The sequence below is a fragment of the Girardinichthys multiradiatus genome, chromosome 11 (assembly GCF_021462225.1).
Source record: "Girardinichthys multiradiatus isolate DD_20200921_A chromosome 11, DD_fGirMul_XY1, whole genome shotgun sequence".
NCBI classification, from domain to species: domain Eukaryota; kingdom Metazoa; phylum Chordata; class Actinopteri; order Cyprinodontiformes; family Goodeidae; genus Girardinichthys; species Girardinichthys multiradiatus.
Window position 1 is genome coordinate 35,850,830 of NC_061804.1, and position 21,848 is coordinate 35,872,677.

The 21,848-nt window shown below is 39.8% G+C and overlaps 2 protein-coding genes across 5 annotated transcripts in view; one reads left to right on the forward strand and one right to left on the reverse strand.

The window, feature by feature from the left end:
- The window catches only part of LOC124876180, a 30,859-nt gene extending 21,332 nt beyond the window's left edge, over positions 1–9,527 (reverse strand). The window contains exon 1 of the mRNA XM_047378748.1: positions 9,396–9,527. The gene's annotated coding sequence lies outside the window, so the exon portion shown is untranslated. The remainder of the gene's footprint in view (positions 1–9,395) is intronic.
- Positions 8,728–19,614, forward strand: mepcea (methylphosphate capping enzyme a). Of its 4 annotated transcripts, none has more exons than XM_047379050.1 (5): positions 8,728–8,836; positions 12,017–13,844; positions 15,645–15,863; positions 16,660–16,783; positions 16,867–19,614. In XM_047379050.1, exons 2-5 carry the CDS (start codon positions 12,063–12,065, stop codon positions 16,899–16,901), a joined length of 2,160 nt encoding a protein of 719 aa, XP_047235006.1. In that variant the 5' UTR covers positions 8,728–8,836; positions 12,017–12,062; the 3' UTR covers positions 16,902–19,614. The 4 variants fall into 4 exon arrangements, with proteins under 4 accessions (XP_047235006.1, XP_047235004.1, XP_047235005.1 ...); XM_047379048.1 differs by lacking the exon at positions 8,728–8,836 and adding an exon at positions 9,601–9,738; XM_047379049.1 differs by lacking the exon at positions 8,728–8,836 and adding an exon at positions 9,635–9,770.
- The last annotated feature ends 2,234 nt before the right edge of the window (positions 19,615–21,848 follow it).

Here is a 21,848-nt window from a genome sequence, read left to right on the forward strand (position 1 = left end):
TGCAGGGGGTCCAGCAGAGGGCCTGTGATGTCTTTCAGGTGCTTCAACACCAGCCGCTCAAAGGATTTCATGACCACAGACATCAGGGCTACAGGCCTGTAGTCATTCAATCCTAGGATGGTGGGTCTCTTGGGCACCGGGATGATGGTGGATCGTTTGAGGCAGGAGGGGACCTCACATGTCTCCAGTGACTTGTTGAAGATCCTTGTGAAGATCGGAGCGAGTTGATTTGCACAGGCTTTCAGGCATGATGGGGAGACGTTGTCGGGTCCTCCAGCATTCTTTGTTTTCATGCGCTGAAAGAGCCTGTTTACATCTTCCTCGGAGATCTTTAGTGCAGGCAGAGGATCTGATGGTGGGGGGTTGGTTACTTTATGGGAGGAATTTGTTCCTGAATGGGATGTAGAGGGGATGATTTGAGGTGTGAATGGCTTCTTGTCATGTCTGCAGTAGAAGCCATTCAGATGGTTGGCCAGGCGAGGACTCTGTTCAGGAAGGGTGGGGGGGTTCCTATAGGCAGTCAGGTTTCTCAGACCGGTCCATACAGCCAAAGTGTCACCAGTAGAAAGGCTGTTCTTAAGCTTCTCACTGTAGCTTCTCTTGGCTGCTTTGATCTCTTTTGTTAGTTTGTTCCTGGCCTGCCTGTACCGCACCCAATCTCCACTGCTGTGAGCTTCTTCCTTTTCCCTGCGCAGATTCCTGAGGTGTGGAGTAAACCATGGCTTGTTATTCCCAAAGGTGCAGAAGGTCTTGGTCTGCACACACGTCCTCACAGAAACTGATGTATGATGTCACCACATCAGTTAGTTGGTTTAAGTCAGTGGCTGAGGTTTCAAAAACAGTTCAGTCTGTGCGCTCAAAGCAGGCCTGTAGCATCTGCTTTGATTCCTCAGTCCACTTCTTAACAGTGTGAACCTTGGGTTTGGAAGCTCTTAGTCTCTGTCTGTAGGTTGGGATGAGGTGGATTAGATAATGATCCAAAAAACCCAGAGCAGCCCTGGTAACAGCATGATATGAGCCCTTTAAAGCTGTGTAACAATGGTCCAGTGTGTTTTTGTCTCTGGTGGGACACTTAATATGCTGTCACATGGGTTGTGGCAAACTGCTAACATGATTGTTTTGGCTTTCTTTTGAGAAAGGCTTGCTTCTTGCCACTATTAATGGTCAGATTTGTGGAGTGGATGACCAATATTTGTCCTATCAACAAATTCTCCCACCTGAGCTGTGGATCTCTGAAGCTCCTCCAAAGTTCTTGGCTTCTTCCCTGCATCTCTGATTGATTGCCCAGTCTGTCAGTCTAAGTGTATGTTAATACATTTTTAGATTTGCAGCTGATCAAAACGGTTTCCCTATTTTCAGGGTTAAATTGAGTATAATTATTGTTCAATAATCTAATCCAGCTTTAAATTATGAAGGCAATTTGATGCACTGGATTTTATTAAGGGACATCAGAGTAAAAGAGGCTGAATACAAATGCAGTCACATTCTCAGACTTTTACTTAACTTTTACTACAGCTTCACAACTATGCACTACTTTATGTGTGTCAAATATCAACTAAAATTTGCCCAAAAATACATTATGCTTTGTGGTTGTATTGTGGAGAAAAAAGTCCAAGAGGTATGAATACTTTTCCCATGCAGAGTTTAGCAATGGAAGTCTTGTTTTGATTGTTCATGTGGCATGCAAAGTACTTGCATGTTTACTTTGTGCAGCTGTCAGCATTGGAAAGTTTGAATCATTTTGCTCCTCATTTGTTTCTCCATCTGTCCACCGCACAGTATGATTGGATACGGACAAAACTGGAACAAATTCTGCTCAAAAAAGGGTCGGCCAGAAGAAAATCACATCTCAGATAAAACACAATTATTTTAAAAACATTTTCAATAACATGTTGACCTTTCGAGCCGTCCCTCAGCCGACGGTCTCTCACAATGACGTCCCATGTAAAACGTGAACATACACAACAAGCATGGATCGGCTTGATGTTGATGCATACAGGGCACGCGAGCTGCCCCCTCCCTGCGTCACACACAGGCTAATGAACAGTAGGCTCGTGCTCTTGATGGCCGAGACTATTCAGCCACATGAACCTTCTGTACTCGCCACTTTCTGCTTGGACACACACAAACAATTGGACACGTCTGGAGAGCTTGGGGCCCAAACCCTAAGAAAGGGCAGATGGTGCCCGGGACTGAGGACCGTACCCACATTAACATGAGAAAAGAGGGAGACAGAGACGGGGGGGGAAACAGGTACTCTCTCTTCTATTTTTTTGCATCTATTGAGATTAAAGGAGGGGGTGCCTCATTTACCCACCAGAGTCTGTGGCACTGATTTGGAACCCAATTAGGAGCATGATGTCAACTCAGTAGTGGAGAAAACTGGGTTTGGAGGTCTTTTTGTTGAACAAAACTGCCCATATTATTATTTAAGCTTGTTTTGCATTTCTCATGTTGGCTTGTAAAACCAGATTTTAGAGTCTGTGTTTTTATTTTCAACGCAAAGTTTTTGCAGAAAATGTCTGTGAACAGTTAAAAGTGTCTGTCAATTACCTAAAGAGTGTTTGCCCCTCTTATAGATTTCTTCTATTTTTGCTTTTTTTTTTTTTTTGGTCACACTTGAATGTTTCAGATCATCAAACATCATTTAATATCAGATATAGATAACCTGAGCAATTACAAAATCAGTTTTTAACCATGATTTCATTTATTAAGGGAAGAAAAGCTATCCAAACCAACCTGGCCTTTTGGGAAAAAGTGATTGCTCCCCTTGTTGAAGCATGTATTAATTGTGATTAACCCACATGTTTCTACATTTCTACATTCTTTAGAGGGCTGAGGTCAGTTTCACTAGCCAAACCCATGCCTGATTATTACCTGACCTACAGATTTAACAATTAATTTCAGTAGAACCTTTCTGATGACTGAAAGATCTCAAAAAGCATCACATGATCAAAAAAATAAAATACAAACTATAGAAAAACAAAGTCATTAACATTTATCAGTCTGGAAAAGGGTTACAAAGCCATTTCAAAGACTTTGGGGCACCAGCCAATCAAAGTAAGAACCATCATCCACAACTGGAGAAAACATGCAATAGTGGTGAACCTTCCCATCAGAAGCCAGTTAGCAAAATTACTCCAAGAGCACATCAAACGATTCAGCCAGAAGGTTACAAAACAACCCAGAACAACATTTACAGCACTGCAAGCCTCACTGCCCCACAGTTAACGTCAGATTTCAATATTTAACAATAAGAAAGAGTTCCAAGACCAAAACTTATCCTGACCAATAAGAACATAAAGGCACGTCTTACATTTTCCAAGAAACATCTTCATGATCGACAAGAATTTAGAGGAAATATTCTGTGGACTGAAGAGACAAAAGTGGATCTTGTAGTAAGATGTGTATCATCTTACATCTCACCTAAAATTAACACAGCAGTTCAGAAACAGACCATCGCACTGACAGTCAAACATGGTGTTGGGAGTGTTTGCGAGTGCTTTGTTTTCTCAAGACCTGGATGATTTACTTTAATCGATGGAATCATGAGAATGTACAGCCATCAGAACCATATGCCCAGTTACACTTTGGTTCTGCAACAGGACATTGATCCAAAGCAGGGGTAGCAAGACCACCTCTGAATGACTCAAAAAAACAAATACATTTTTGGATATGCTGTTAAATAGGGTGTGCTCCTGTTGAGACTGAACAGCATAGTAAGAAGGAAAGAGCTGTCTGAGGCCTTCAGAAAGAATATTACAGGAGCATTAGAGTCTGGTAAGGAACTTAAAGAAGTGTCAGAATAATTTCAACTACACCATAACACAGTTTGTCTACAAATAGAGAACAATTAAAACAACATGCCCAGGCCTGTCAATCTAAGCAACTTCACTCAGAGCAAGATGCTAAAAGACAGCACAAGTTTAACTTTTGTAGGTGTGTTAGGGGGAAATCTTTGTTTTCTACAAAGAAAACATGAATGTTTGACTCAAATTTTTCAGAGAACGTAGTTAAAGGCCAGGACGTCTAAAACTAATGTTCTTAAGACTGATGAGTCTAAAATGTAATCATTTGAACACCAGAACAGCTCACAATCATAAAATCCAAGAAATCCACTGTCTATCAGAGGGTGGTTAAGGAAAACCTGAAGCCATCTGTAACAACAAGTTTAAAGCTGTAACAAAACTGGACCCTGAAGATGCAGGAAACCCTCAAACATATCACAGCTAAAAATGAAGAGTGGACAATTTTCCTCAGGGCCATGTCAGAGACTGGCAGATCGCTACAAGGAGAGTCTCACTGAAGTTATTGCAATGAAAGGACACAAGCTACTAAGGAGTAGAGTGTTATGGGTTTTTCCTCAATTAGAATATAGATTTATGTTGCTATATTTTGTTTAATTATTAAAACAAGTTTTTTTGGTAGTTTACCTTTAAACAAATCACCTTCTTTTCCAAAATGAAATATAAAAAACATTAAGACGTCAATATTGAAACATTCATTCAACTTCTATACTGCTTCTTCCATAGTGGGTCATGGGGGAGCCGGTGCCTATCTCCAGCAGTCTATGGGCAGGAGGCAGGGTACACCCTGGACAGGTCACCAGTCCATCGCAGGGCAGCACAGAGAGCCACAGGACAAACAACCATGCACACACTCATTCACACCTAAAGGCGATTTAGAGAGACCGGTTAACCTAACAGTCATGTTTTTGTACAGTGGGAGGAAGCTGGAGTACCCGGTGAGAACCCATGCCTGCAAAGGGAGAAAATGCAATAGACCCCTGGCCAGGAGTCAAACCCAGGACCTTCTTGTAAGTTGACAGTGCTACCAACTGCGCCACCATACAGCCCATATGAACATTAAATGCTTTAGATAAAGATTTGTGTATTTTCTAACTGTAATTTTAAAAACAATGTGATAGTTATGTTACTGTCTCTCAGTTAGGCATGTGCTTTACCTGTAAACATAAACCCTCCAGCTGCAATGGCTACAAAACACAAGGTGGGAGCCCTTCTCCTAGTGGAATAGGGCTGCTCTACGTCATAAATCATTCGTGTGATGCAGGTTCTCTTAGGTATTTTAGGCCTAAACGGTTAAACTTAAGGCAAAGCTAAACTGCAGAGGTTTACAATTCTTTTTCCTACATGCATCAAGAGATTTTAAAAGCATATTTTGGCTCCCTCTTGTGACTTTTAAGGGAATTGCTATGGTTCAAGAAGAAGTAAAACAATCTAGGTTTGCAGCACCACCTTCAGTTCAGCATTGATATACAATTAGTGCGTCTGGCGTTTAAAAATAAGTATATATAGTCAACCCAGGTTTATATTTCAAGTCAGAGTAGGTGGGTCACTTTGGCAGTTGATGGGTATTAAATCAGATTTGTAATTATGAGAACCAGTTGTCATAAACTTCCAGTTAACTTATAAACAATGATTTGAGTGTGCCTTTACTAGCTTTACACATCTAGAGACTGAAATTTGCCCATTCATGCTTGCAAAATAGAGCAGGCTCAGTCAGATTGGAGGGAGAGCATATGAACAGCAATTTTCCATTGTTGCCACAGAATGCGTTGGTCTAAAGCATCCCACTGTAGTGTGGCTATATGCTTAGGGTCATTGTCCTGCTGAAGGATCAACCTCCCATCCGTTTCAAGTCTTGTGTAGCTTCGGTTTTCTTCTATGATTGTCCGGTATTTAGCTGCCACCATCTTTCCATCAACTCTGACCAGCTTCTCTGTCCCCGCCGAAGAATACCTACAGCATGATTCAGCCACCATCATGCTTTACCGATGGGATGGCGTGCTCAGAGTGATGTGACGTGTTATTTTTAAACACACAGTGTCATTCATGTGGGCCAAATTAACATACACCCAACTTCTTTGGACCTTTTAATAAGAATAACTTTGTTCATACCATTCTTTTATAAAGTCCATACTTGTGGAATGCACAGCTCATTTTAAGTAACGACCACGTCTTGGTGGGTTTGTAGTTGTGCCTTTCTCTTTCCTTTTTCAGATGATGGGCTGATCAGTGACCTGTGAGATGTTTAAAGCTTGGGGCATTCTTTTATAATCTCAACCCTGCTTCAAACTTCTTCACAAAGTTATTCCTGTGTTCCTTGGTCCTTATGATGCTGTTTGTATTATGATAAAAGCCCTCAGAGAGCGCAGACCTCCGCCAAGGCAATAGGTTCATTGACACATGTCAGCTGTTTTTTATACTGATGAACTTATACTCTGAATGACTTCTGGCCACTGCATGTCAGCTGCACCATGTGGGAGTCCCAAGTTGTTGCACCATGGTCTGGCAATAATAAAGAATCCTTCAAAAAATCCTGGATCCAGATGGTGCTTCGCATCACCACCAAAATCTAACCATCTGTTCCTTGTCCTAATACAATCCTGATCTGAAAGTTCCATCCAAATCTGTTTGGTCTGTTCAAATCGTTTTAAGATATTTTGCAAACAGATGGACAAACCAACAAGAACAAAAGCATAACCTCCTTGGTGAATGTAATAAAGAGACAAAAGCCTAAAATACTCAGACAATATAAAGTATGGCATGTTGCTTGAGATTGCTTATAACTCCTTACCTTGTATAAATACATTTTTGAGATTTTTTGCAATCATTCTTCCTTTAATCTTCTTCTTTATACTAGTATAAAGAGAATAAAATGTCCTAGATACAAAGCCAGGTATTTATTTTATTACATGCTGTCTACGAAATACAGAATTATGGAGTTCAATAAATATTTACGTAATTAGATAGTGGCACATTTGCATCCTAATGATAAACTGTCTATATTTCTTGCCAAAGCATCCACTTCTCTGCTCTCAACTTGAGTTGAGTTACTTGAGTTACATCAAATTTGTAATCCATAAGGTTTAATATGGTGTCAACCCACCCTTTGCAGCTATAACAGCCTCAACTCTTCTGCAATTGCTTTCCACAAGGTTTAGAAGTGTGTTCACCTTTGGCCATAGAAGGTATTAAAAGACCTGAGCTTAATATTTGGAGGGGTCCTGAGACTATAACATGGCAACCCACTGTAAAAACAAATGACTTATTTCTGCTCAAGAAGTGCAAAAAAATGCAGATTTGAGTGCTACAATGTTTTAAAATGTAAAAGATAATTCCATTATATCATTTTGTTAAATGGGTGTTTTCTGGTGCGGAGTCTTAAATGACAACTATATGCAAAATAAAAATAGCAAGGAAAATAAAGAGAACTGTTAAATACAAACAAGAATATTTTATTAACTCCTGCTGCAACATCTTGTGGGAACGCCTCATGGAATTTTGGAGCAGACAAGAGAAACTTTAAACAATGTCTTCCTGCGATTGTTGTGTGAAATGAAACGTCACTGGTGAGTTCAACTGATGAGCTTGGATTGAAGGCGAGACTAAAACAAAAATATAGGGAAGGCTGTGTTCACCTGAAACTGATGTAGCAAGATATTCTGGACTCTAGACCCTCTCTACACAGCCGGCAAAGCTACAAGAGCGAAGACATTGTAGCGCCATTTGACAACAGATGCTGTAACTGCAGACATGTTATGGATTTTCAATTCACCCTTATAAAGCCCCTTGCTGTTGACCTAATGGTTCCTTGATACATCATCCCGTATGAACCCTGATGAATTTGTTTCATGCCTCTTGATTCCCTTTTGCCTTTTTCTTCTTTTGAAGGTGGATAGACAAATCAAAATTGTTTTTGTTTGCTAAATTGGTTACACACAGGGACTAAATGAAAAATGACTAAAAAAGCAGCAAATGTCCAAATTAAAACTCTGAGAGCCTGAAACTCCAATACTGTTGACCAGGAGATTAATAGGAGTTCAGTTACCATTTTTATGACCTTTAACTTATTTATCTCTGAAACAGAAAATGTAATGTTAACAAACAAGAATACAAGTTTGTATTTTGAGAAAAAGTTAGGACACCCTACGTCCTAATAGCTGGTGTTGCCCATTTTGGTTGAAATAACTTCAGTGAGATGCAGCTTGTAACCATCTATCAGCCTCTGACATCACTCTTCCTCAGACTGATGCCAATTTGTCCCACCCCTCACTTTAAGCCGTGGGATGTTTGATGGATTTGTTTGCATGTACCCTGTGTTTAAAATCACTCCACAGCAGGGGAGTCAAACTCCAGTCCTCATAGCCTGGTTTTCTGCTAATTTTAGATATGTCTGCAACACTTATTTCAAATAATTATGTCATTATATGACTCTGTAGAACTTGATTCCATGCTGAGGTTCATCTGTGCTGGACGAGGGTGACATCTCTTAAGTCACGCTCAGTCCTCTGTGGATTTACTGGAATGTTGTGGGTCACTGTCATGTTGCAGATCTGGTTATGCTTTATTTAAGCGCCCTCTGATATATGGTAGAATTCAGGATGAATTCTTTGATGGTGAACTGGCCGGGTCCTGCCACAGCAAACCATTCTCAAAGCATGATAATAACATCTCCCTCCCTCACAGTTGGCATGAAGTTATTTTCCTGAAATGCTGTATATAATTGAAGCCAAACATGTCCACTATTGTGAAATCCAAATTATTCAGTTTTAGACTCATCTGTCCAAAGAACAATATTCCAGAAGTCTGGTTCTTAGCCAAGTTCTGCTTGGCAAACTTTAGTCTGGACTTCATGTTTTGTTTTGTTTTTTGTGCAATGGTTTTCTTCTGGCAAACCTCCAATGAAACTGAAACTTATGCAGTTTCCTTCTTTTTCTAGGAGCATGCACTTTCACATCAACAGAAGAAGGAGCCATGATGTCGTTTTAGAGTTTTGGAACACTTCTTTTAGCATCTTCCGGTCTGCTTACAGGGTAAACCTGCTTAGACAACTAGACTTGAATACATTTGCAGTTGTTTTCGATTTTCACAGTATTGTTAAAATTGTCATTAAATATCAACAAATATATTATAAAAAACATGACTAATTACACATGACTGTAGGCCATACTTAGCAGGTGACCCCAGCTGCACAAATTTAACAAGCTCTGAATTAATCAAAAACATTATCTTAATAAAGGTATTTTTGATTATTATTATTTTTTTTTGATTATTTGTCAAACGTTAATTCAGTCAGAATTGAGCTCTTCACCCACATAACAGTTCTTATTTAACTATTTATGTCACTTCCCCACCTCATTTGATCGCTAAATCTTTCCTAAATCTAATATTGCTCCGGGGAATTTGACTTTTTACACGTTTAATCAGTATGTAGACAAATAAATAAAAATATGAAGCACTATATTCTTCCCATTTCTTAGTATCTCGCTGTCTGTTAAGTTAATATTATTACGTTCAACCGCTGTCATTTAATAACTCGATAAAGAACCTGAACCAGGAGGAGGAAGCGAACAGTAACAGCACCATGCTCACCACCTTGCGGGCTCAGTAGTCAGGGATCCCCGCCCCACTCACACTTGGCTACAGCTCGGGGCCCGGGTGCGCTGCCATGCCGACTCTTTCTACGAATGGAATAATTTATTCAACAACCTGCCTGATACTGACCGACTAGAGTTAACTGAGGAGCTCCACAAGACAGTCTGAAGGCACAGTGGAGCCCGTGTTGTGTTCAGACCAGCGTCGTGTGTGTCCGTGTAGCTTCCCACTCAAGTGTTGATATTGAGATAGTTGTGTGGTGGCTATGCTAACGTTAGCCTGAGCGGAGGGAGAGCGGTGACAGTCCGGGTCGGAGGCGGGGAGAGAGCTCAACTGCGAGGTGAGACTGTCTGATGGGGACTACACGCGCGGGTAGGTGGCCATCTGGGAGATAGTCTCGCTTTCACAACAGCGAGACGCAGGTTTTTAGCAGCGCCCAGGCAACAGCACGTCGAGGTTGGTCCTCGGGTGTTTATTTTGTCCCGCTGTTCGACCGCGGCAGAGCGGAACGTTTACTCGACGTTTCGGCGCTCTGGCCCGCGATAGAGAAGCTAGGAGCTAGCGTGCTAACAGGATAACTGTCCAACACGGACTCCCAAAACTTTTCAGGTCTGTAACCCCTCAGCAGACATTTCACGTGACAAATGACATTGTGATACAGGCCGCTTGTAAGAATAAGACTATTTCTACAAATGCAATATTATATTAGGAAAGTAAATACCAGTTTTATACAGGATCCGCAGCAAATAGAAACTCATTGATTACATCAGGGATCGTGCTGATCTGTGTTTTGGATTATTTATTTTGTTACAGTCGGGATAAGTTTGGAAAAAAGTTTGCGAAACTCAGACAGATAAATGGATATATTTTAATTTCTGTAAACATATTGTGCAGACATGTCCTTTCTGCAATAATAATAATAGATCTGTTGTTGACCTAAAACTTGTCCACTGTGCAGGATTGCTGAAAACCTGATTTTATCGCAAACCTTTTAGATTGGGTTCTTTAAGGCAGACCTGGATAACAGTTTATTCTGTTTCAGCTAAAGTAACTAAAACAACAACAACTTCTCAACTTCCAACCCCCAAGATAATTTAGTAGAATACTTGTAACCCTAATTATGAGTTCAGTATAGAAGTATTTACTTGTCAATTTAACAAGAGTATCTGTAGCTTGTGTTGGTGGGGCAATAAAGGGGGCAGGGTGTAACCCTCTTGTACGATTTCTATAACATAAATTGCTTTTAGAGTGATTATTATTATTTACTTACTGATTTGCTATCTCTAGTAGAACAACCCAAGCATTGAGAATAATTGTCCTTGAAAACTCTTGAGATGGGGGAAAAAAAACTGCATGGCAGAAACCAGCATACGTGGTAATTCCTGGGTTTGTTAATCCTTTAATACATTTTTACAATACATGTTTGATGCTACAATTAGGCCTAAAAGTTCATGGGCAAATCTGACAATTACACCCTGGAAAACTCTAGAAATTTGTTATAAAAACATTGTAGGAAAGCTTTCAGGAAATATTTTAATATATAGCAGGAGTAGATGTATATTAAGTTCTATTTATCGCAAATAATAAACCCATAACACGTAACCTGATCCCAGAAAACGTTATGAAGCATCAACTCTTTATACTCTAAATCAGCGGTTCCAAACCCTGGGCCTCAGGGCCTCCATTCCTGCATGTTTTAAATGTGACTTTATTACAGCACACCTGATTCAAATGATTGCATGATGTTCTTTGCATTCCATCAACTGCTGCTGCAGCCTGGTTATCACCCAGTTATTTAAGTCAGGCCGCAAGGAGACACCTAAAACATGCAGGACAGGGGGCTTTGAGGAGCAGGGTTGGGAACCACTGCCCTAAATCTTAGAGATGAGCCAGTTAATTGGCCAGATATTTTGATCTTTGATTGACACATTTTCTCTTCAGTGCCATGGATCAATTTAAAAAAAATCTATGTATGTGTGTGCATTTTCCTATTCAGTAAATGCATTATAACTTAGGGCTCCTGCCAGTTTTGGCCTATGAACACATTAACCAAAAGTATGTACGTTTTTGAGTAAGGGTTAGTATGTATGCTTTGATGCGTAAATGGTGATAATCTTGTAATTCCTCCATATTTTTTGTTTTGATTAATTCAAAAACTACTATCTCTCCTGAAGAACCTGCTGTATTTCTTCCCTTCATGTTTTTAAAGTCCTTGTAAATAAAATAAAAATACCGGTAGGTCAAAAGTAGCCAGGAATAACCCTCATAAATACAAAAGGCAGTTTTCAAATAATTAATTAATTTATTAAGGGAAATAAGTTTTCCGAGCGCACCTGAGACCTTTGTGGCGAAGTGATCGACCCCTAAACCTTTTAACTGGTTCTGCCAACCTTGGAGGCATCATCTGCCATCATGTGCTTGTCATAACTGGCAGTGGACAACTTTTGGCCCACCCTTCTCTACAGATTTGTTTTAATTCAGCCACATTAAATCAAATTTAATTCCAGACATTTACTGGAGTACTCTAAAGCTGTGCTTCTAAAGCCTGATATAGATAAACCAATTGCATGTGGTTGTTTTGTGCTTTTAATTTAGCATCGTCTTTCTGTGGCTTTCAGATCCAGGAAAACATCAGTGTCCCTTTACCTGTGGTAACTAAAAGAAATGTCTATCGAAGAGCAAAGTGCGAAAGCTGGCAGTCCAAAGGCCAGCTCAGCATCACCTCTGCAGCTTTCAGACTGCACTGGAGGGTACAGCAGTGTCTCTGTGATGATGGAGGAAGCTGCAGCAACCCCTGACTTTGCAGCCGCTTGTCCTATCCCAGACACTGCGTCCTCCCCAAACCACACAAGCACAGACAGCGCCGGACAGAGAGCCAAAGGAAATGAGAACAGCATCCATCGCAAGAACAGCTTCCAACCTTCTAAACAGCAACAACAGCAGCAGCAGCAGCAATCGAGGCTAACGAAGCGCCGCTACACAGCGAGTTCTAGCTTCAAACATCCCACATCTGGGAAGAGGAGACGAAGGGCCAACTCTGAGAGCGACTCCGTCCTGCCAACCAATTTTCTCTTGGGAGGCAACATTTTCGACCCACTGAATCTCAACAGCCTGCTGGACGAAGAAGTCAACCGGGCACTTAACGCAGAAACGCCAAAATCTTCCCCGCTGCCGTTGAAGAGTCGAGACCCCGTCGAGATTCTTATCCCCAGGGACATCACAGATCCTCTGAACCTGAACAGTGGGATAACAGGCAGCAGCTTTTTGGTGTCCCCGTATAAAAGTGGTGGAAGAAAAAGACACCGCAACAGACACCATGGAGGAGGAGCCGGAAGCGCCAGCGGGATTTCAACCACACAGATGAGCTTATCAGAATCTGAAAAAAGTGAGGTCAAAGCCAACACCTCCACAGAACCTCCAGGTATACCAGGTTCATCCTCTGCACAAGATGCCTTCAAAGAGTTCACCAGCTCGTCAAGTGTCACAGCAGATTCCAACGAACACACTGCTAATAACTCATCTGGCAGCAAGGATGAGATGACCTCTGTACCAGTAGAGGAAGGTACTTCTTTCTCATCTGCAGGATTAAACCACCAGACAAGCAGACGCAAGCGAAGGCGCAACTCTGGCAAAATGGAGCCCCCCGTCACCCACTCTACACCCATTTGCAAGGCAGGATCTGGCGGTAGAAGCTGTGGCACAGCGGGGCAAAGAAATTCTTTCCAAACACCAAGCGGTGATGGTCCAGGACTTCGCCAGCACCAGCAGCACCACAATCAGGCAAAGGAACATCACAAGAAGTTCCAGTATGGGAACTACAACAAGTATTATGGATATCGCAACCCAAACTGTAGTGAAGACCCTCGTATACACGTGCTTCGTCAAGAGTGGTTCGAAGGTAAAAATGTTCTGGACCTGGGGTGCAACTCCGGCCACCTGACCCTCTATATTGCCAAAATGTTCAGACCGGCACGTATATTGGGTCTGGATATCGACAGCGGTCTCATACATGCAGCTCGTAAGAACGTTAGACATTATCTGTCTGAGCTACAGACCCAAGAGGCAAGGCTTGCAGTGCGGGGGAAAAACCCTGTCCAACAGGGAGAGAACGATGGGAACGATTGCCAGGCAGGCACAGAGAAGAAGCACGAGAAAGCTGAGAGCGGAGCTCAAAATGGGGAAGCAGAGAAAGGACAGAGCGGCCCTGAAAATGCTTTAACTGACGGAGACTTCAGTCACACAGATGATGTGGGGACCCAGAGACAGGACGGTAAAACGGATGACATGGAGCGAAAACATTGTGATGCACCCCCTGCTGATTGCTCTGCAAGCTGCTCTTTCCCTGTGTCTCTGCGGATCTCCAGGGGACCCATTGCTGCGCCGCCGATAACAGAAACATGTACCGCTCAGCCCGGGCAGTTCCCCGCTAACGTATCCTTCCTCAAGGTAAGACGGTGCTTTTGGTGAATGCTTCACAGTAGCCTTAAATGATAAGACAATGCTGGTGTTTTTTTTTCAGGATTCACTCATTTTATTCAACTGCACACACTATGAGTTTCTAGCTATAAAAAGTACAATCTAAATATCCTTTCCTTGCCTCATCATAAGCGGTCATTAAGTACATTATTTATATAAGGAACAGAGGTGATTTCACTTTGTTTTAGTTCAGTTGCTGTAAAACAGGGTTGTATGAAAATTGATTATCATGAAGTTAATGTTATTAACTGAAACAGCAGTTTCTGTGTGTAGTGCCTAGGAAATGTAGACCTTCACATTAAGTCTTAGATTTTCAAAAGGCTGCATGTTGCATGAAAACAGGTTGAAACTCATTGCTTGTTAAAGTATCACCCTGAATGAACAAGCATTAATTGTTAACACAGAGAGAGGTCACAGTCTCATGTGCAGTTACTTTGCCATACTACATGGCCTGTTACCTTGCCAAGACATTTTATCATAGTATTATCCCAAGTCATTTCCTCTCAACATATTTTTCTCCAGTTTATTTCAACCTGCCCAAGCTGGGTTTGAAACAAATAGGTCAACAGATCAGATTCAATTATACGATTCTTCCACTAAAGCGGCGTTTAACCAGTTCTACGGCAAAATCAGTTTATCGGCGCTATACTCGGTGCTTGTGGTGATGAAAACTGGGGCCAAGTCAGCACTAGAAACCAGTTGGAACCAGGTTGGTGGGGAAAACCCCTCAGTTACGCTGATTTCTCTTCAGGATCTTTTGGTTTGGCTAAAGGCCCTGCTTTTAGAGATATTACTGCCTCATCCCAAGTGTATTTGTGGAATTGGATTTAAAGTAATACATTTAATTACGTTAAATTATAAAACTGCTTCGGTCACGTTTTCGATTAGAGCGCCATTCTCTGCTGGTATAAATTTGTATTTACTCCTAGACAAACATGCAAATGCAGCATTCTGAAATAAATATTATTTTATATTTGAGAGAAACGTGTCTGAAACTTTAAGTCAGCCAAGAAAAATGAAAGGTGGAAAAGGTTTTCTTTTTGGCATTTTTGTGCGCATGTATTTTTGTGTGCACAAGCATGAATGAGCACAAAAAGGTTAAACTCTTAATATTTAACCTGAACAGTCAAGACTTTTGTAACTTTGTAACTATTATTTTAGTTATTGAAGTTGGGTTACACCACAATTTACCTTTTTTTCCTCTGGTCTGGATTTCTTTTTTGTCTTTATGTACGTGGAAGGCTAAAGATATGGACTCAAATGAGGCAATAGATACAAGTTCAAATTTGATAATGATAACAAAAAAACTGACTAATCTGGAGAGGTCTTTCTATGGCTATGTCGGATCTAACAGTGTTTAGGAAGTAATTTCCTTAAAATGACTAAGCAATGAGTACAACTGATTAGTTTTCTGACTGACAAAAAGATTGATTTCATATTTGTATTATCTTGTAAGTCAGATTTTCTTCTATAAACCCCATCCTACAACACTCATAGCATACAGTTATATAGTTTCATTTTTTTAATCAAATGTTATGCAGGAGAAATCTGTTGACCTATGTGTTGCTGTGTTCTGCTTTGCAGTAAAAGCCCAAATCAAAGTAATGCATTTTCTTAAATGCATTTAGCCTTTACATATTAACTTTCTTGCCTGCAGCCTCTCTGTCAACATATTTTACAGGATTTAATCTTTTATGGCACAGAGCTTCACAGAAATGTTTATCTGTGTACCAAAACGGTGTTTTTCATCCCACATTTGCTTTCCTTCAGGCTAACTATGTTTTGGAGAACGATAATCTCCTTCTGACTCAGAGGGCAGAGTATGATGTGATCTTGTGCCTCAGCGTTACCAAATGGGTTCACCTAAACTGGGGAGACAGTGGTCTGAAGCGGCTCTTCAAAAGAGCCTACAGACACCTCCGTCCTGGAGGCTTGTTCATCCTGGAGCCGCAGCCCTGGGAGTCCTACGTGAGGAGGAAGAAGCTGACAGTAAGCTGACCTTACATTTTTTTTTTTTTTATCAGCAAAAATGCGCACTAACTGCTCTCTCCACATTTATTGGAAGGAATAGACGGGATAGATGTCAAACTAAATATTCCTTTATTATAGTAGCAAAATCTCACAGTGAGAAAATTACCCTTTTAATTTGAGTATATTTATTCACTTTGGTCAAGAAATTTCCACTTTAAAAAAAGTAATATCTTTGAGCATTCCTCTTCCTCTTCGATGCTCTCTTCTTCAGCTCATCCCACTGGTTTTCTATAGGAGAAAGATCTGTGGATGAATATGGAAGAAGGTTGGCTCTATGTCTAGTGAGCCATTTCTGCGTTGATGTCGCCTTAGGTTTTGGATCATTATGCTGATTTAAGACAAAGTGATGACCCATTTTTAGTTTACAGGTATAGGCCACTAGATATTTAAAATCTCCTGGCATTTAAAAAGAAATACTGAGGCCATCTCTGATAGGTTTCCCTGACCCTAAGAGGCAACCCCACAACATCACATGTCCTCCACCGTACTTAACAGTGACCATGAGGTACTTTTCCACATATTCATCCACTATTGGACACCAGACTCACCTGAGTGTTTATTTCTGTAAAACTCAATCTCTCAAGTCCAATATGACCAAAGCACAGAGTTTCAGTTAAAGCTCTAGAGGTAGAGCTTTAACCGTTTGACACCCTCTTAAACAGGGTTGCCCTAAATCTGGTCTAAAATCAATGATAAAAACGTGTTGTTTTTAGTTGACATGTAACAGTTATTTTCTTCTTTCTTCCCCCATAAGGAAAACATTAACAGGAATTATCGCAGCATCAGACTCAAACCTGATCAGTTTCCGTCTTATCTCACAAATGAAGTGGGCTTCACAAGTTTTGAGCACCTCGGGTCTCCTAGGTGTTCAGTAAGAGGTAATGGTATACTGAGTTTGCTTCTTACACAATATATAACTGTTTTAAGATGTATTAACTGTCTTTTTCTCCCAACAATGCAGGTTTTCAGAGGCCAATCTATGTTTATCACAAATGACCACCTCTGCCTTGAACAACACTGAATGTGAGTAGCCGAAAGCCACCACCTTTGTTTCAGCCTAGCCAGCTTCACTGGACTGCGACGCATCATCCTTAACAGATGGGGTTAGCTCTCGATGCTGAAGATCAAAGTTTAAAGGAAAAGAGCCACAGGGACCAAAAGTGGAATTGATTTCTCTGTCAACAGGATTCATCTTATCAAAACAACTCTGCTAGTAACTATCAGTTTGGCCAGACTGCAGGAAGAAACCCCGACCTGATCCCTCCCTTGAACTGTCCGAGTGGTAATGATCCCCCAGACTGATGCGTGACCATAAACTGTTTGCTCGGATGTCGTCACATTCATAATGTTCTGTCTTGCCACATCAGTAGACATAGTAGACCAAGGGTTTCTCAACTAGTTATTATCACTGTTTTAACAAGCTTTAGATGTTCTAGTCATCAGATGTAGGTTCTGTCTGCAGGACTGGGGTGTACCACTAAAACGCGGGGTTACTGAACTGGCTGTATACCAAGAAGAAGCCTTTTGAAAATCCACACGCAAATGCAGCTGATTTTCTAGTTAGTGGTGAATGAGATGGCGGAGAAACAACAACCTGCAGGTTAATGATTTTTACCCCCGAAAGCAAATATCTGCGCTTATGTTGCTGTTTTCAAACACTTAAAAGCCAAGGAGTTCATTTATTTGTCCTATAGTCCCACAATGGTGTGTAGGTTGTCTTTGTTTTTAGGGAAATGTGGCTAACTCAACAAGTCCTATAAAGATCAAATATGACAATCTAAAAAAGTACATTTTGTTTTCTTCCATTTCTAAATTTTTACTTCCTTGTTTTCTGCTCAGCCAGAGGCTGATTCTGAAGAGTAGTGGCGTACACCTTAGAAACGTGAATAAGACTCATAAGTAGAGATGCACCAGTCAGACATTTGTGGCCAACTTCCAATTTTCAACTTTTATACAACTTTAACCTACAGATAGGGATTTTAGCTGATTTTCTTTTCTCTTGAGGACAAATTATATAAGTAGATAAAAAAAAAAAAAACAGCAATAAAAATCTTTCTGTAGCCTTTGTATGGTTAGCAGTCATTTATTGTTCATAATAAGAGCAGAGGGGATGTCATCCTGCTGTCTACTAGAGCAGTCGCTTGAAAAGAGGGTTTACCTCATTTTTTAACACCAACTAAATGATTACAGAGTTCACATTTTAAAACCATTAGCATCTTATGTTAGTGATTAGCATGATTAGCAATTGCTTAAAACCAGTCTCTGTGTGTATATTCAAAATAATATATATCCTTACCTTAAATCTGAGATTATCAAGAGGATGCAACTTTTCCAAAGAATTGTTGAAACCTCAAAAGGATAAAATGGTAACTTTGCTGTTATTCTTTCAGCCTTCCTGTTATCTGCTGAAAGTCTTGCTCTCTTTCCCTCTCTTGCAGCTTGAATGAACTGCAGACGTCTCGGCATGTTGAAGTAAAAAATATATCTTTTTAAATTGGTTCTCACAGCTCTGTGCTTCCTGTGACTTTATTATAAACACCTCTCTGATTGTAGATGACTCACTTCACTCAGTACCAGATTCTATACTGAAGAGTGTTGTCAGCGTTACCTGTTAACACAAAGTAGCCTAAGCTATGTTTACAAAGAGGCAAAACATCAGATTTTCTCTGAAAAATTAGACTATGTCTTGGTGCATCTCAATAATAACTATACAGTCAACAATCATAATATTCTGTCATTTAAGGAGAAATGGAAATAGTATTTAAAGCTGACACAAGACATGCCTAAAAAGCACAGTTAAAGTTTTGCCCTGAAGCATCAACCACCCTTTTCATTCGTAGCCCCCATAGTCAGTGCTCTTTTTTTCTTTAGATTTTTTTGATAATCCATCCTCGAGCCCAAAGCAGGCCTGTTCTTATAATTTGCCACCACTTCCTTCTTGAGCTGTGTCCTCTGTGAGATACCGAAGGAGCTAAAGAATCAAGTAGAAAGTATGGAACGGGGACAGATTTATAGAGAGGCTGCTTTGGTCCTCGCTTTTGTGCAGGGAGGAAATAAAAATAGAGGATTTTCTTGCTCTTTGAGACTAAACTGTTTTTATTTGTAGAAAATGAAACGTTCTTTCAGAGGAAACATACCCTTTTATTTAATTTTTTTACCCAGATTCGAAGAATAGTGTGATGTTTGATTTGATGTGTTGCCGAAACCATTTCTGATACTTTGATGATTTTTTGTCAATGTTTTGGTCTATAAGCCCCACAAAGTCTAACAGTGTATCGAGCGGTTATAATTGTGCGCTGAACCCCACTGATTTGTGCATCCAGGACAGAAGACCTTCCATTTTTCAGGAATTGTTGATATTGTTTGGAATATGTTAACCAGTGAATGACAGGGGCGGATGATTTGTTTCTAATTCAGCAAGTGATCACTGTAAATAAGTCCTTGTATTTTATTTTATTTGTTTTCTGTTGTCAATATTTTGTTCTTAACTATGTTTTACGTTTTAAAATTTTCCTGTTTTCAGATGTTTGCTGCCAATTCATGTGTGGAGCTGCAGGTCTTTTTGTCCTTAAAGATTTGATAATCCAGCGTTGTATTTACAAATGAATGTAGACATTCTTACAATGTTTTTGCTTTATTACGCCCTGATGGGTACATTTATTGTTCGGTTTAGTGCTTTTTTTGTTTTGGATAAATTGTTTGAAAGGAGCGACAGCATCAGTGCTTTTACTTTCTTTTCAACATGGGCGGCTAATGCCAAAGACATCAAGGCACACATCTTACTACCGTGTTGTATTTCAATTTACTCTTGTATACATCCAGTCATCATCTGCAGGAATATCATACTAATTTTTGCCTTATAATGATTTATTTGAACAGTTTGTTTTTTGTTGGTACAAATTTAGCTCTAGTAAATAATAAGTAGGGCCATAAACATCCAGTGACTTTTTACTCAAAAACAGACCATTCATTAAACTTGGCTTTCAACTTAAACACCACTAGCTTACAGCTAATAAAAATCCAAAATTTAGATTCTCCAGAAATAAAAAAAATGCAAAAGACTATTTCAAAATGGACAGAAATGTTTGCCAGTGTGTCCATTTACTGCACAGTATACATACTCAATACTTGGAGGTGATGGGCCTGTAGCTAAATTGAGGTGTTTTAGAAGCCCAGGTTTATTGGCCTCCTTCGGCTCGTGTGCAGCGTCGTCTGCTGGCTCCATGTTCTTTTTGACAATACTCCATAGATTCTCTAGCGGTATGTTATGCCAGAAAGTGAAATCATATCCATAAAATGTGTCAGCAGATGACATGGCACCCCAAATCATTACCGAGGGTAAAAATAATTACATTGGACTTCAACCAGCTTGGATTATGTTCCTCTTCACTCTTCCCCCATGTGAAGAGGACTTTGGACCACTGAGCAACAGTTCTGTCTTTTTTTTTCCTCAGCCCAGGCAGGACGCCTTGGACACTTGTTTAAGGGACGCTTAGCACAAGGAATGTGACTGTTGCAGCCCATTTTTGTGGTGATTCTTGAAGCTCTGACTCCAGCCGCAGGCCTCATCTTGTGAATCTCCGTCGAACACTTGAATGGGCTTTATTTCAAGATCCTCCCAAGGCTGCATTTATCCTTGTTGTTTGTTCACCTTTTTCATCATTTTCCTACACCAACGTCCCTGTTGTCGTGTATGACATAACATGAACGTGACATTTCTTTCTCTTTTTACTGGTCTTGCATCATATTTAAATTTTCTAAGAAGCAGATGTTTTTTTTTTGTTAGCTGTAATAAAAATAAAATATAAAGGCTTAAAGCATATTGTGTGTAATCAGGCTATATATGAGTTCAGTTTTGAATTGAATTACTGAAATTGATTCACTTTTCAATGAATTTCTAATTTATTAAGGTGCTGCTGTATAAGTATTGTAAAATTCTCAAAAATATGTTTTGATGAAGTTACATTTTTGACCCTTTTTCTACAGACAATCTGATCCCCAGCCTTAAATTGAAGCACTATAGTCACTTAAAGGGGATCATGATAGGTGTCTTTGCTCTTGCAGTTTGTGCAAGCAGTATTATCTGTGACACCAATTGTTCAGAGCTATTTGGTACTTTGCAAAATGTTAGAAACTATACCTAAACTGTCTGTAATTACACAGCTCTATTATCCTTCTGTGCAATGTTTAGTGCAGTATGGTTAGAAACCTGTAACAACATGATCATGAATCTGAGCAACCATAGCAATGAAGTAATAAAATATATATCAAGTGCAACAGAACTGCTTTCAAAGCGAATCAGAAATACCACTGTTACAGTGGTATTTCTGATTTGCATTTTGTTGTATAATAAAGTAAATTAAAGCAGTACTATTAACCTAAAGTGTGTTACACTCCTAAAACTGATGTGTTAAAAGAATCACATGATGTGTTAAATTTTAACACCTTCCTGAATCAGATCAGGGATAGCTAATGTATTTTCACTTTTAACACAACTGTTAAAAGAGGCAACACAGCGATGTGTTAAAATGTGTTATTTTGACACGTGAAAAGTGAGTTTTTATAGAATAGGTTGTATTAAACTTGAAATGTCCATTATTGGAAACTAAACACATTTAAATAAACTCACCGCATACTACATATAACAGCAGAATCAGCAATGGTATTTTAAAAAAGCACAATAATACATTCTAACAACCTGAAATCAATTCACTTTTGATATTCTTTATAGACTCAAATCACAAATAGCTACCTTCTTCTTAACTTAAAAGATATTCAAAAACTTTTTAACCCAAATTCTCTATAACAACTCTGTTTTTTACCATTCTGGGAGCAATGTACAAAAACCATAGCAATAAATTCAATAAATAACAGAATGTTATTTAGACACTAGGAAATTGTTTTAATTATTAATATGCTCTTGATGAACCATCTTGGTTACAT

Bases quoted from the DNA above. Each gene is read 5' to 3' on its own strand.
- mepcea (XM_047379050.1), top strand. From the start codon at position 12,063: ATGTCTATCGAAGAGCAAAGTGCGAAAGCTGGCAGTCCAAAGGCCAGC. The intron at 15,864-16,659 runs GTAAGCTGACCT...TTCCCCCATAAG, and splicing joins TGAGGAGGAAGAAGCTGACA to GAAAACATTAACAGGAATTA. The intron at 16,784-16,866 runs GTAATGGTATAC...CCAACAATGCAG, and splicing joins TCCTAGGTGTTCAGTAAGAG to GTTTTCAGAGGCCAATCTAT.